The 16,919-nt window shown below is 37.4% G+C and overlaps 1 protein-coding gene across 7 annotated transcripts in view; it reads right to left on the bottom strand.

Moving 5' to 3' along the window:
* The window catches only part of MAP2K5 (mitogen-activated protein kinase kinase 5), a 266,765-nt gene that overhangs the window by 111,611 nt on the left and 138,235 nt on the right, over positions 1–16,919 (bottom strand). For all 7 annotated transcript variants that reach the window (XR_012330188.1, XM_073801166.1, XM_073801165.1 and 4 more), the window contains exon 14: positions 773–846. Coding sequence is in view for 6 of the 7 variants with exons in the window: in XM_073801166.1 (XP_073657267.1) it covers positions 773–846 (74 nt within the window). In the remaining variant the exon portion in view is untranslated. The remainder of the gene's footprint in view (positions 1–772; positions 847–16,919) is intronic.

Here is a 16,919-nt window from a genome sequence, read left to right as displayed (position 1 = left end):
TTAAACAAGCATAGCATTACAGTGTATAGCAGATAACCTTAAACAATTCACTTAAGCAGGATGCTTATCGCTTTAGTACCCCAAACCCGCCTGATTGTACAAAGTCAATTTGAAGTAGAATTTGAACACACTCATTTTTTAGTCAGATGGTCAAGATGTGAATGAAGCCTCATGCATTACTAGAATGAAACGAACACTAAATACGCTGGAGGGATAACAGACTTTGACAACTCATAATACAATGATGACCTTCGCTTTGGTCTTCGTGTTTGGCTGGGAGTAAAGGTGGCTGCAATTCAAATCAACATCACAGCACGCTCATGGGTCACTATCACCAGGGTTCTCAGGGGAGGCCCAAAATGGAAATTAATTAAAATTTGTGCTGCACATTGTAATGGCCCTCCACCATTGTTGCTCCCAATATTAATTTTTATTGTGGGCCAGTTGGGCTCCCCAGGCACAGCTCCCACTCTGCCCTCCCTTTTGTCTGGCCAAAACGCTTTCATATCAAAGCTGCATATCAATGAAGTTTGCTATTCGTAAGTAGTAATTACAATATCAGCAGTTTTTACTGTCATTAAACAATGAACAATCATATTCTGATGAAGGAAACTCGCTCAGAGATTAAAAATGAATAACACAATCCCAGCCAACGAGAAGATGCAGAGTTCTGTTTGTCTGGCAGCTAGGTGGTTTTTCAATCCAGAGAGTAGAATGAAAATAGAAAGTGGATGTTACAGAGAAGAAAGATCGGCAGGAAAATGAGACCTACCTGAGTGCTAACTCCAAAATCACACAGCTTGACTTGTCCTCTTGTGTTTACTAGCATATTAGAGGGCTTCACATCTAAAAAGGGACCAGAAAAATCCATGTCACTAGTTCCATATCTACAGTGCTTGTTCTAAAAAAAGCACACATGCACACCATACCATATTGCAGAATTGACATCATCTGTTCAACCTAGAATTCTAACCACAAATTTAACGCAAAGCATTTTACCTGGAGGCAAAATGTAAGGTCCTAAACTCCCTCACTTCCAACCATTTCTGGTTTCTATAGAAGCAAGGGTTTATTTACTTCACGTGAAAGTCAAATAAAATCTTGGCTTCCAACAACAGTAAATACACCCAATATCTTACTCCAGCTTTCAGGAAAAGTAGATAAGAAAATGTAACCTTCCTGCAAAGAATTTGTACAGAAAGGCTTAGTTCTGCTCTCAAAGTGAAACTGCTCCTCCCACCTCAGGAGCAGTAGGCCAAAGGGAAGCCAGCAAGGAAAAAAATCATTCATATGTTTGCTGGTAACAGGTGATATCTGGTTGAAACAACGAGAACGTGAATGCAGTTCTGCTGTTTCCTGGTTTTACGTGCTACTTCAGATAATCCTCAGAAACTGATCTAAAAGATGTGTAAATGTGTGTGCATGCGTGCACTTATCAGTCTTTGTTTCATTTATCCTTCTCTTCCCTTACATCATTTCGACTGTTGTTAGAGTTAACAAAAGAACTGGCACAGCTTTTGCCAAGGCAGTTCGCTAAATAATGACACAAAGCGTTTCTGTGAAGCATCGTCAGTGACAACAATAGGCCTTTTCAGGAATTCAAGGAGCCCACAAAAACCATCCAAGCAGGATAAGAGCACATCACTTTTGATAGTACAGAAGAGCACCTGCTTCAATGCTTCATCTTCAGTGGCGAAAGTGGTCAAGAACAGACAACTTGTTATATTTAATACAGCATATAACCTTAATTACCCCAAAACTAAAGACTCATAATTTTTATGTAACATCTAAAAAAAATCTGTGAGTTAATCTCACTCCGTCCCTCCACCCTGCAAAAAGTATCTTACCAAAAGTAGGTACTTAACTCAAACTTCAAGTTCAAACTCAGTAACCAACGATTATTGAACCCTACCTACCATATGACAGGCAACATGACAGGCATTTTCTCATACATGTGCTCATTTGGTGTTGCCTGATGGACACTAGAATGTAAACTCCACGAAGGCAGGGACTTTGTCTCTTTTATTGACTACTATATTCCAGTCCCTGAAGAGTGCCAGGCATACGGTATATGCTTAGTGAGTATTTGTTAATAGATGAGAATAAGTTAATGGAAACCACGAACACACAGTATTATTTTGTTGATGATACTGTTGTGATCAGGGGTTAGCTGTAGACCACGTCTCTGTAGCATGCCCTTTCAGGTAAGACACACTATATACTTCCTTTAAGGGGGCTTTCTCTTTGAATACACGTCAGTATGCCCAGGCAGGTGTAAGCTTTTTCAACCAACTGGTCTCTGCCTCCAGTTTTCCCCAGTTTCAATATAAACCTTATACCACCATCATATTAAATATACTTTCATTCTATCACTTCTCTCCTTGAGGAGGAAGTAAAATATTCCCTGGCCTCCCCCGCCAACCCCAGTGTGAACTTCTTAAGAATAGGGTTGTGCTTTCAAATATGCCTCAATAGTTTGCACAAAAAATATACATCATAGACAGCCACAGTAGACACTCAATAAATGTGTGCCGAACTGACAGAAATGTTAGGCTCTACAAAGCCTGGTCTTATTTTCCAAACCTAATTCTCATTATAAGCCCTCAACTTTGAATATTTTTCTTTTGGACAATCTTCTCTTTTATATACTGATACCCTTAAACCATTCTTAAGCCATATATCAGATGATAGATAAAGAACAAATATTCTGAGCTCCTGGAAGAAGGAGCTACATGGAAATCACAAGGTATGGTAAAAAGAACAAATTCTTAGCTTTAATCAGACACGTATTTGACTTAAGTGGATCAACAGAGAGAGAAATAAAACAACAAAATTTCTAGATTATATTCTAAAAGGCAAGGTGTAAATAAGAACTTTATGGCATTTTCAGCTCCCCAACATCTTTTTTTACTTACATGTAATCCTACTGCATGACTTTGCACATTCACCTTTCAGCCTAGCTTTCAGGAATACTTTGTGTATGAAAGCAGTAGACATACAGCCATCCTCAAAACAACCTTTGTATTCTGACTAGACTGTTTTAGTCACCGTCTCAAAAGAAACAAATCCAAAACACCCCATTACTAAGCCTTTGTTCATGCTGTGTCCCTGACCCCAAACCACCTGGGTTAAAAAACCCTTCCTTGATATTTTTTGACTGAATCCTGCTCATCCTTAAACTCAAGTACCCCATCTCCCTGTTGCCATACCTACTCAGGCCATCAAAATCGCTGCTTCCTTTGAACTGCTAAAGCATTTACTGTCTGTACCATTTGGAACTGAGCATGTGACATTTTTACTAGTAATTACCACATTTACTGTTACAGGTATCACCAAGTAATAAGTTCACAGGGTAGGAATATGCCTTATACATTTTTGTATGCATCCTGTTGGATGCATATTATCTTTGCTCACTGGTAGATGGCTTTCTAAACAATATACTAAATTTGCTAATATAAGTGTTCCAAACCCAGCAACATCATTTGAACATAAAAGACCCCTTTAAACAAAATCAATGGATTCAGGCTAGAAGACAGAAGACTTGGATTTGTCTTTTGGGCCCTGCCACAAATTTGGCATATGACTTTGGACTAGGCATGTGACATTTTAGTTTTCACCTCTATAGGGAGATAATAAAAGTTACCGTATCAATCTTTAAAAATTGTGGGGATTAGATGAGATAATGAATGTAAAATAGCTTTTAAACTGTCAAACACTCTATAAATATATTATTATTATCCACTGGCAATCAACCAAGCAATGTAAAGTGTTATATTTTGTTATGTTCAGAAAATAATTTCTGTGCTACTGCAATAAATTTAGGCTGTATTTGGGTAAAATACTAGTTAAAAGAAAATAATTTCAAAAGTCCAGTAAGTAGAATGATAAAACCAATTCAATGTTTATGAGGGGGCATATTTGCCAGACTGTATGTACTCATTCACCGACAAGGCCACTGAACTGGTCTCCCTATTTTTACACTTGCTCTACTAGAGTCTGTCTTGAACACAGCAGCTAAAGTGCCCTCTTTAAAACCTAAATCAAACCATGTCATTTCTCTGCCTAAAACCTCCAAGGGCCTCCCAACTCAATGCAAAAGGCAGCCCTCATGAAGGTTTCTAAGGCCTTCTCTGAACTGCCCCCCTACTACCTCTGTACTCTCATCCTTCCTACTCCTCTCCCTGCCCACTCTGTTTCATCTCACTGGCCTTCTTGCCAGGCATGCTCCCTGCTTTGTGGTTCCATATAACTGGAATACTCTGCACCCATATATACATGCATGGCCTGCTCCTTTACTTGTTTTTAGGTTTCTGCTCAAATGTTACCCTTTTAAGAGAAGCCTTCCTCAACCACCCACTATGAACAGCAATATCTTCCCACCTCTGATATTCCCTTTCCCTCTTCCCTGTTTCAGTGCTCCTCATAACACTTGGCACCATTGACACCCTATATTTGTACATGTATACATGTCCCTCTCAGTCCTCCCGTTTAGAAGGAAAGCTCCATGAATGCAGAGATGTGATCTGTTGTGTTCACTCCTATATCTAGAATAGTGCCTGGTATGGACTAGAAATGATATCTGTTGAACAAATGTTGGTGAATGAATATTTCCACTAAATAGATGGGCAAACATGTGCACCTGGATAAGCATGAATTTGGCCTGAGAAGGAGCTCCATCTTTTCCCACTCAATGGTATATACTTCAGAATAAATACATTTCACTATTAATGAATACATTTGTGAATGATATTTTTCATTCTGAGAGGATCTATGGGCATTCAAAAACACTCAACAAATATTCACTGACGCCTTAGCATGTGCCAGATATGATAGTAGGTCTGTGGAGAGAAGCATGAGTAAGACCCACCTCTGCCCTTCAGGAGAGTGTAGACCAAGGAACTGCTGGTATATATTTTGACCAAAAATAGTGCACATGAGATTTCAGGATAATAACATTGCTTATGTACAATCTAAATGGAATTTGCTTCCTATAATAAAAACAATGAGAGTTATATAACTAAATAGCTCCCAAGCCTGGCTGTGCATTTAAAAACAAGAACCTTTTTTGGTTATACCTCAGATCTGCTGATTCAGAAACCAATCTAAAACAGTCAGGTCTTCAGGTCAGCACTTAGAAAAGACCAACATAATGGGCTGTTTTTCCCTCTGATTAAACTGCTGGCAAGTTCAGAATATCTGAAGAGAATTTCATCTATTGTTTAACTTTACTTTATAAAATCAGTTTTATTCATTTAAAAAATCAATTTTATTGCAGTCATTTTGAATATACAGTTTAGTGACTTTGACATATACAACCATATACCCACACCACAATCAAGATATGAAACATTTATATCACCCCAAAAGGTTCCCTGTGCCCCTTTACAGTCAACTCCACCCTGACCTCTGGCAACTACTGATTGGTTTCTGTTATTTTTAGATGATTTTTGCCTTTTCTACATATATCATAAAACCCGTAATATGTTGTTATAATTTTTGCTTTAAAAACTCTGATGATTAGTTTGGATGGTACCTCTCTGTCACTAATATTTAAAATGGATATTTTGCAGACAGTACGCAGCTGGGTCTTTTTTTCGACCAGTTTGACAATTTGTGCTCTTCACTGCAGTATTTAGACCATTCACATTTAACGTAATTAGTGATATGGCTGAGTTGAACTCTACCATCCTGCTATTTGTCCCATCTCTTCTTAGTTCCTTTCTTCTTTCATTGCCTTCTTTTGGACTAGATGGGCTCTTTTTAGCATTCCATTGATCTCTACTATTGACTTCTAAGCCAGAAGTTGGCAAACTTTTTCTGTAAAGGACCAAAGGTGTTGAGAGTCACGTGGTTTTTGTTGTAACTACTCAATTTTGCCACTGTACTGCAGAAGCAATCACAGGCAATGTGGAAATAAATGGCATGGCTGTGTTCCAACAATCTTTGTTTACCAAAACAGGTAATGAGCCAAATTTGACCTGTGGGCTAAAATTTGCCAGCCCATTTGAAGGTTTTTTGTTTTTAACGGCTGTTCTAGGATTTACAATATGTTTCTTTAATGTTTCATTGTCTACTTTCAAATAATATTAGGGTATTTAATTTATAACGTAAGAACCTCAGAACACTATGCTTCCATTTTCTTCCCTCCCATCCTCTGTGCTACTGTTATACATCTTTCCTCTACATATGTTATAATTGCCACAATATGGTGTCTTTATTTTTGCTTTAAATAATCATTAAAAAATTTTTTAAAACATATTTTATTGAAGTATAGTTGATTTACACTGTTAATTTCTCCTGTATGGCAAAATGATTCAGTTATACATATATATATATATATATATATATACACATTCTTTTTCATATTCTTTTCCATTATGGTTTATCACAGGATATTGAATATAGTTCCCTGTGCTACACAGTAGGACCTTGTTGTTTATCCATTCTATATATAATAGTTGACATCTGCTAATCCCAAACTCCCAATCCATCCCTCCCCTAACCCCCTCCCTCCTCCTTGGAAACCACAAGTCTGTTGGCGAGGGTCAATTCTTAATTTCCACACATTTCTGTCATTCCTGACTCCTGGACATACGCTGGCCTGAGAGCTACAGTGCTCAGAAGGGTATGTGACATCCTTGGGACCCCAGGATGCAATGAAGGACCCTGAGCCCCTTATGAGAGGTAGCATGGCAAGGCTGATGCCGAAGTCAGCACTACATGCCCACAAACCTGTCAACTCCAGCACTTCCCGGGGAATGTGGGGTTGAAAGCAATGGCTTTGGAGCTAGAGCAAGTGTGTCAGCCGTTGTAGTGAGTGAGTCAGTATATGAATGAGGTTTAGATCAGTGCTGAGTGAAAAAATTTTAAAAGGTCTTTTATATATCTACATGTATACACTAACCCTGGTGCTATTTATTCCTTTGTGTGGATCTAACAATCTATCTGGTATCATTTTCCTTCTGTCTAAACAACTTCATTAACACTTTTTATAATGCTGGTCTATTGGTAATAAATTCTCTCTGCTTTGTTTGCCTTAAAAAGTCTTTATTTAGCTGTTATTTTGGAAAAATATATTTACTGGACCTAGAATTCTGGATTTAAAGGTTTTTTGTTTTTCTCAATATTTTAACAATGTCTTCCCGTTATCTTCTGGTTTGCATAGCTTCTGACAAGAAGTCTGCTGTCATTCTTATTTTTGTTCCTCTCTATTTAATGTATTATGTTTGTTCTGAATATTTTAAAGATTTAAAAAATCACTGGCTTTACATTTTTAATTTTGATGTACTTTGGTATGGTTTTGTGTATATCATGGTTAGAGTTTGTTAGGCCTCCTAGATCTCTGGGTTTATGGGTTTCATCAAATTTGGAAAGTTTGGGAGCACTATTTCTTCAAATTACTTTTTGTTCCCTTTTCTTTCTCCTTTCCTTCTGAGACTCCAGTTACATATCTATCCTAGACTTCCTGATACTGTCTCAAAGGTCACTGAGGCTGTGCTCATCTTTTTAGTCTTTTTTTTTACAGTAATTTTAGATAGTTTCTATATCTCTAACATCAAGATCACAAATCATTTCTTCTGTGGTGTCAAATCTACTGTTAATTCCATCAAGTGAAATTTTTACTTCAGATACTTTATTTTTCATATCTAGAAGTTCGACTTGGTTCTTTTTTCTGTCTTCTCTCTCATCATGCTCATGTTTCCCATTAAATCCTTGAGTATATTTATCATAACTGTTCTAAAGTCCTTGTCTGCCAACGGGAGAGTCCCATTTCTATTGACTGATTGTTCTCCTGCTAATGGTCTTTCATCCATTATCAGAAGAAAAAAATTTTTTTCACATACTGATTTTTATTTAGATGCCATGTATTCTGAATCGTATATTGCTGAGCGAATTTGCTGTAATCCTTTAAAGAGTGCTAAACTTGATACTGGCAGGTAGTTAACTTACTTGAAGATAGCCAGATCATTTTGAGGCTTATTTTGGAACTTTTATTTGTGGAAAGCCAGAGCAATCCCTACTCTAGGGCTAGTTTAGCCCCTCTATTAAAACATGACCCTTCTAAAGTCTCTCCTGAATGCTCCAATGTATCCAAAAAGGTCTCTCTACTCTGGCTGGTTAGAATTTTTAAAATTCCCAATCTTGTGTAAGCTTTGGGAATTGTTTAGCTTACAGAACCCCAGAAATTTTCATTCCCAAACTAGCTTTGTAAGATTTCACCCTACAAAAGCAGAGGTTGATATTCGGCCAAAAATTCAAGGAGAGTCTCACACAAGTTCTTGAGCTCTTTCTTTTTGCACAGTTCCTGCATCTCTAGGACTCTGCTCTGTAAATTTTAGCCATTTTAAAGCCTTCTTGACAGCCAAACTCTGTCTCTTCAGCTCAGTAAGATCTTTGGGCTCTGACTGGTTCCCCTTCCTTATGCTGCAGTCTGGAAATTGTCTCCAGGCTTAAAACGGGTGATCATAGGGCTCCCCTCATGTTTCCCTTCTCTTCAGAATCACAGTCCTGCACTGCTTGTTATCTAATACCTGAAAACAGATGTTTCATAAATTTTGTCTAGCTTCCTAGTTGTTTTTGGTGGAGGTTCCACAGCAGCATTTCCTTCCTGGGTAGAAGTGGAACTATCCCTTTATTTTAAAATTCTTGTTTTTTTGTCCTTTGTTCACTGTTTACACCTCATATTGTAAGCTGCCTCAAATCCTTTTTTGAAATAAATAGGATATAATAATTAAGACTTTATTTAGTTAAACTAAATCTGAATTCATGTGACAGAATTTGAAGCAAATGGAATCCTTTTAAATGTTGGAATGAGGGTAGTTCCTCTGATTTAAGTATCACTTTATCGTAATAAAATACTCCATCTTATACCTGAGTTATCAACAATCCTAGTATATAGCCACCGAACTTATCATTTCCATGTTTTCATTTAAAACATGGAAATTCTATAATTCTCAAGAACAGCTCCAGGAATACTAAAATGATTTTTGTTGCCTTTTTTTTTTTTTTTGGTTTGTTTTCAACTTCATTCCAAGCCAGAAACAAGAGGACAGATTAGGCAAGAAAGATTACTTTTAAGGAGACTTATATCTATGCTTATTTTAATGCAATCTCAAGTTATGGAAAACAAACAGCAACTGAGAGCATACAGCTTTTCATTCAGCTCACTTAAAAACATCATAGCCATTCTTCTGTAAGCGAAGCACAGAAAAGATGAGTCATTAAAGTGACTGATTATAAATGGCAATCATCAGGGCAGATGCAAGTCATTTTGGTTTAATCAGGCCATTAATTATTACGGTTTATCAATTAGTTGTATTGAAGGCAAGGGGGCTTAAACGAATAGTAGGGCATTGATTTTAACTGAGACATTTTCTAAAAGAAAATACAAATGAGGTGTGTAGAATCTGAAATTACATACAAGTCCTCTTCATACCACTAAAAAGAAATAAGCTTCATCTAATGTAAACCATAAGCCTTTAGTGAAAAACCAAATTAACACTAATCCCTTTGCATTATACATAAAATAACATGTTTTAGTGTTCCCTAATTTCAGGTTTGCTTTGTCCTGGCCAAGAGGTCAATATCATGTTGGAGAAAGTGAAATGAAGGTGCAATGTAAAGTGACCCATTTTTAATATTAGGTATTTCCTATCCTCTTTCATTAAAAAAAAAATTTAGTCATTTATACAGATAGGATTTTATAGGAGTCAGCATAGATTCCCATTGGCCACATCCTCTCAGAAAAAGCAGAGGTGACACGGAAAGTGCGTGTGTATGCACACACGGGTGCATATCTGTGAAAGAGACAGTGTATGTGTGAGTGTATGATATATAAGATTAAGGGTGATACGTGATCCTCCTACACTGACAAAAGCTGTCATGAAAATCAAATGAGACTGCGTGCTTAGCAGTGCCTGTCAAAGAGACACGGCTCAGTGAATTGCTGAATAAATAAAATAAACGGGAGAAACATTTCCTAAACTTGAATACACTATAGATACTGGAAACTATGCTTTGTAGAATCAGTAATGACAATGACGCTTACCTTAGAAAGTCAGGATGTGAATCATTTAATATATTAGACCAGACCCAAATTTCACTATATGAGCTCTACCTGAAGGCAGGCTTCTTCCAGGAAGGCAAGTGCTGTTCACTGAAGAGTTAACTATTATCCAATCACATGTATCTCCTGTCACAATATTTTCCCACTCCTTCAGTGAGATTTCACAGTAAGGTGCGCTTTTTAATGATATGTAATGAATATTTGATTTGTAGCAGTGACAGCCCATGTAGATAATAGGTAGTTATGATGCAGTTCTGTTTAATAATTTGAAGTGCTTAGAAGACTATTAGAAAAATATTAGGAAGTTGGAAAAAGGGAAGAACATAGAAATGGGATTACAGTGTCATGCAGAAGATAATGATAGGTGGTTTCTATAGGAGACTGTAACTAAATAAAAATCAACCCCTAAGTGTCTTTAAAAATTAAACGTAAACTTACCATACAAACCTTGTGGTCACTTTCCTATTTCAACTTTAATAAAATATGAAATATCAGTTAATTACTGATACTAAACATATACTATGTATCAATGGTTAATGGCTATTTCTTCTCAAAACGGACGTGTACTAGATGACTTGATTCACTGTGATTACAAATATCTAAAGATACATACCAAACCCAGGTATCTACTCAAGAGACATGAAAATACAGAACCAAATAAAGACTTGTGTATGAAAGTAGCATTAATCTTTTTTTTAACATTTTATTAGAGTATAACTGCTTTACAAAGGTGTGTTAGTCTCTGCTTTATAACAAAGTGAGTCAGTTATACATATACATATGTTCCCATATCTCTTCCCTCTTGCGTCTCCCTCCCTCCCACCCTCCCTATCCCACCCCTATAAGTGGTCACAAACCACCCAGCTGATCTCCCTGTGCTATGCGGCTGCTTCCCACTAGCTATCTATTTTACATTTGGTAGTGTATATATGTCCATGCCACTCTCTCACTTTGTCCCAGCTTACCCTTCGCCCTCCCCATAACCTGAAGTCCATGCTTTAGTAGGTCTGTCTTTATTCCCGTCTTACCCCTAGGTTCTTCATGACCTTTTTTTTTTTATCTTAGACTCCATATATATATATGTTAGCATACGGTATCTGTTTTGCCCTTCTGACTTACTTCACTCTGTATGACAAACTCTAGGTCCATCAACCTCACTACAAATAACTCAATTTCGTTGCTTTTTATGGCTGAGTAATATTCCATTGTATATATGTGCCACATTTTCTTTATATATTCATCTGTTGATGGACACTTAGGTTGCTTCCATCTCCTGGCTATATTGTAAACAGAGGTGCAATGAACATTTTGGTACGTGACTCTTTTTGAATTATGGTTTTCTCAGGGTGTATGCCCAGTAGTGGGATTGCTGGGTCGTATGGTAGTTCTATTTGTAGTTTTTTAAGGAGCCTCCATACTGTTCTCCATAGTGGCTGAACCAATTCACATTCCCACCAGCAGTGCAAGAGTGTTCCCTTTTCTCCACACCCTCTCCAGCATTTACTGTTTCTAGATTTTTGGATGATGGCCATTCTGACCAGTGTGAGATGATATCTCATTGTAGTTTTGATTGGCATTTCTCTAATGATTAATTTACATTTCTCTAATGTTGAGCATTCTTTCATGTGTTTGTTGGCAGTCTGTATATCTTCTTTGGAGGAATGTCTATTTCGGTCTTCTGCCCATTTTCGGATTGCGTTGCTTGTTTTTTAGTTATTGAGCTGCATGAGCTGCTTGTAAATTTTGGTGATTAATCCTTTGTCAGTTGCTTCATTTGCAAATATTTTCTCCCATTCTGAGGGTTGCCTTTTGGTCTTGTTTATGGTTTCCTTTGCTGTGCAAAAGCTTTTAAGTTTCATTAGGTCCCATTTGTTTGTTTTTATTTCCATTTCTCGAGGAGGTGGGTCAAAAAGGATCTTGCTGTGATTTATGGCACAGAGTGTTCTGCCTATGTTTTCCTCTAACAGTTTCATAGTGTCTGGCCTTACATTTAGGTCTTTAATCCATTTTGAGCTTATTTTTCTGTATGGTGTTAGGGAGTGTTCTAATTTCATACTTTTATATGTACCTGTCCAGTTTTCCCAACACCACTTATTGAGAAGGCTGTTTTTTCTCCACTGTATATTCTTGCCTCCTTTATCAAAGATAAGGTGACCATATGTGCATGGGTTTACCTCTGGGCTTTCTGTCCTGTTCCATTGACCTATATTTGTTTTTTGCCAGTACCATACTATCTTGATTACTGTAGTTTTGTAGTACAGTCTGAAGTCATGGAGCCTGATTCCTCCAGCTCCATTATTTGTTCTCTCAAGATTTCTTTGGTTATTCGGGATCTTTTGTGTTTCCATACAAATTGTGAAATTTTTTGTTCTAGTTCTGTGAAAAATGCCAGTGGTAGTTTGATAGGGATTGCACTGAATCTGTAGATGGCTTTGGGTACTAGAGTCATTTTCACAATGTTGATTCTTCCAATCCAAGAACATGGTATATCTCTCCATCTCTTTGTATCACCTTTAATTTCTTTCATCAGTGTCTTATAATTTTCTGCATACAGGTCTTTTGTCTCCTTAGGTAGGTTTATTCCTAGATATTTTATTCTCTTTGTTGCAATGGTAAATGCGAGTGTTTTCTTAATTTCACTTTCAGATTTTTCATCATTAGTGTATAAGAATGCCAGAGATTTCTCTGCATTAATTTTGTATCCTGCTACTTGACCAAATTCATTGATGAGCTCTAGTAGTTTTCTGGTCGCATCTTTAGGATTCTCTATGTATAGTATCATGTCATCTGCAAACAGTGACAGCTTTACTTCTTCTTTTGCAATTTGGATTCCATTCATTTCTTTTTCTTCTCTGATTGCTGTGGCTAAAACTTCCAAAACTATGTTGAATAAGAGTGGTGAGAGTGGGCACCCTTGTCTTGTTCCTGATCTTAGTGGAAATGGTTTCAGTTTTTCACCATTGAGGACGATGTTGGCTGTGGGTTTGTCATATATGGCCTTTATTATGTTGAGGAAAGTTCCCTCTACGTCTACTTTCTGCAGGGTTTTTATCATAAATGAATGAATTTTGTCGAAAGCTTTCTCTGCATCTATTGAGATGATCACATGGTTTTTCTCCTTCAATTTGTTAATATGGTGTATCACGTTGAATGATTAGCGTGTATTGAAGAATCCTTGCATTCCTGGAATAAACCCCACTTGATCATGATGTATCATCCTTTTAATGTGCAGTTGGATTCGGTTTGCTAATATTTTGTTAAGGATTTTTGCATCTATGTTCATCAGTGATATAGGCCTGCAGTTTTCTTTCTTTGTGACATCCTTGTCTGGTTTTGGTGTCAGGGTGATGGTGGCCTCGAAGAAAGAGTTTGGGAGTGTTCCTCCCTCTGCTATATTTTGGAAGAGTTTGAGAAGGATAGGTGTTAGCTCTTCTCTAAATGTTTGATAGAATTCGCCTGTGAAGCCATCTGGTCCTGGGCTTTTGTTTGTTGGAAGATTTTTTTGTTGTTGTTGTTGGAAGATTTTTAATCACAGTTTCAATTTCAATGTTTGTGATTGGTCTGTTCATATTTTCTATTTCTTCCTGGTTCAGTATTGGCAGGTTGTGCATTTCTAAGAATTTGTCCATTTCTTCCAGGTTGTCCATTTTATTGGCATAGAGTTGCTTGTAGTAATCTCTCATGATCCTTTGTATTTCTAGTGTCAGTTGTTACTTCTCCTTTTTCATGTCTAATTCTCTTGATTTGAGTCTTCTCCCTTTTTTTCTTGATGAGTCTGGCTAATGGTTTATCAATTTTGTTTATCTTCTCAAAGAACCAGCTTTTAGTTTTATTGATTTTTGCTATTCTTTCCTTCATTTCTTTTGCATTTATTTCTGATCTGATCTTTATGATTTCTTTCCTTCTGGTAGCTTTGGGGTTTTTTTGTTCTTCTTTCTCTAATTGCTTTAGGTGCAAGGTTAGGTTGTTTATTTGAGATGTTTCCTGTTTCTTAAGGTAGGATTGTATTGCTGTAAACTTCCCTCTTAGTACTGCTTTTGCTGCTTCTCATAGGTTTTGTGTCGTGTCTCCATTGTCATTTGTTTCTAGATAGTTTTTGATGTCCTCTTTGACTTCTTCAGTGACCACTTCATTATTAAGTAATGTACTGTTTAGCCTCCATGTGTTTGTAATTTTTACAGATCTTTTCCTGTAACTGATATCTAGTCTCATAGCATTGTGGTCGTAAAAGATACTTGATATGATTTCAATTTTTTAAAATTTACCAAGGCTAGATTTGTGACCCAAGATATGTTCTATCCTGGAAATGTTCCATGAGCACTTGAGCAAAATGTGTATTCTGTTGTTTTTGGATGGAATGTCCTATAAATATCAATTAAGTCCATCTTGTTTAATGTATCATTTAAAGCTTGTGTTTCCTTATTTATTTTCATTTTGGATGATCTGTCTATTAGTGAAAGTGGGGTGTTAAAGTCCCCTGCTATGATTCTGTTACTGTTGATTTCCCCTTTTATGGTTGTCAGTATTTGCCTTATGTATTGAAGTGCTCCTATGTTGCGTGCATAAATATTTACAATTGTTATAATTTCTTCTTGGATTGATCCCTTGATCATTATGTAGTGTCCTTCTTTGTCTCTTGTAATAGTCTTTAAAGTCTATTTTGTCTGATATGAGAACTGCTACTCCAGCTTTCTTCTGATTTCCATTTGCATGGAATATCTTTTTCCATCCCCTCACTTTCAGTCTGTATGTGTCCCTAGGTCTGAAGTGGGTCTACTGTAGACAGCATATATACGGGTCTTGTTTTTGTATCCGTTCAGCCAGTCTGTGTCTTTTGTGGGAGCATTTAAGCCATTTACATTTAAGGTAATTATCGATATGTATGTTCCTATTCCCATTTTCTTAATTGTTTTGGGTTTGTTATTGTAGGTCTTTTCCTTCTCTTGTGTTTCTTGCCTACAGAGGTTCCTTTAGCATTTGTTGTAAAGCTGGTTTGGTGGTGCTGAACTCTCAGCTTTTGCTTGTCTGTAAAGGTTTTAATTTCTTCATCAAATCTGAATGAGATCCTTGCTGGGTACAGTAATCTTGGTTGTCGGTTCTTTTCCTTCATAACTTTAAACATGTCCTGCCACTCCCTTCTGGCTTGCAGTTTCTGCTGAAAGATCAGATGTTAACCTTATGGGGATTCCCTTCTGAGTTATTTGCTGTTTTTCCCTTGCTGCTTTTAATATGTTTCCTTTCTATTTAATTTTTGATAGTTTGATTAATATGTGTCTTGGCGTGTTTCTCCGTAGATTTATCCTGTATGGGACTCTCTGTGCTTCCCAGACTTAATTAACTATTTTCTTTCCCATATTAGGAAGTTTTCAACTATAATCTCTTCAAATATTTTTCAGGCCCTTTCGTTTTCTCTTCTTCTGGGACCCCTATAATTTGAATGTTGGTGCGTTTAATGTTGTCCCAGAGGTCTCTGAGACTGTCCTCAGTTCTTTTCATTCTTTTTTTTTTTATTCTGCTCTACAGTAGTTATTTCCACTATTTTATCTTCCAGGGCACTTATCCGTTCTTCTGTCTCAGTTATTCTGCTATTGATCCCTTCTAGAGTATTTTTACTTTCATTTATTGTGTTGTTCATCATTGCTTGTTTCCTCTTTAGTTCTTCTAGGTCCTTGTTAAATGTTTCTTGCATTTTCTCTATTCTATTTCCAAGATTTTGTATCATCTTTACTGTCATTACTCTGAATTCTTTTTCAGGTAGACTGCCTATTTCCTCTTCATTTGTTAGGTCTGGTGAGTTTTTACCTTGCTCCTTCATCTGCTGTGTGTTTTTCTGTCTTTTCATTTTGCTTATCTTACTGTGTTTGGGCTCTCCTTTTTGCAGGCTGCAGGTTCGTAGTTCCCATTGTTTTTGGTGTCTGTCCCCAGTGGCTAAGGTTGGTTCAGTGGGTTGTGTAGGCTTCCTGGTGGAGGGGACTACTGCCTGTGTTCTGGTGGACGAGGCTGGACTGTGACATTCTGGTGGGCAGGTCCACGTCTGGTGGTGTGTTTTTGGGTGTCTGTGGCCTTATTATGATTTTAGGCAGCCTCCCTGCTAATGAATGGGGCTGTGTTCCTGTGCTGCTTGCTGTTTGGCATACGGTGTCCAGCACTGTAGCTTGTTGTTCGTTGAGTGAAGCTGGGTCTTGGTGTTGAAGACAGAGATCTCTGGGAGATTTTTGCCGTTTGATATTATGTGGAGCTGGGAGGTCTCTTGTGGACCAGTGTCCTAAGTTGGCTCTCCTACCTCAGTGGCACAGCCCTGACACCTGGCTGGAGCACCAAGAGCCTGTCCTCCACACAGCTCAGAATAAAAGGGAGAAAAAATAGAAAGGAAGGGAGGCAGGGAGGGAGGGAGGGAGGGAGGAAGGAAAGAAGGAAGAGAATAAAATAAAATAAAGTAAGATAAAATAAAGTAATTAAAATAAAAAAATTAATTTTTAAGAAAAAAAAAATTTTTAAGTAAAAAAAGAAAGAAAAAAATACAGACAGACAGAACCCTAGGATAAATAGTGAAAGCAAAGCTATACAGAGAAAATCTCACACAGAAGCATACACATACACACTCACAAAAAGAGGAAAAGGGGAGAAAATAATATATCTTGCTCCCAAAGTCCACCTCCTCAATTTGGGATGATTCATTGTCTATTCAGGTATTCCACAGATGCAGGGTACATCAAGTTGATTGTGGAGATTTAATCCGCTGCTCCTGAGGCTGCTGGGAGAGATTTCCCTTTCTCTTCTTTGTTCTCGCAGCTCCCAGGGGCTCAGCTTTGGATTTGGCTCCACCTCTGTGTGTAGGTCGCCGGAGGGCATC

Source organism: Tursiops truncatus, chromosome 2 (assembly GCF_011762595.2).
Source record: "Tursiops truncatus isolate mTurTru1 chromosome 2, mTurTru1.mat.Y, whole genome shotgun sequence".
Taxonomy (NCBI): Eukaryota; Metazoa; Chordata; class Mammalia; order Artiodactyla; family Delphinidae; genus Tursiops; species Tursiops truncatus.
This window is presented reverse-complemented; position numbering and strand designations above follow the sequence as displayed.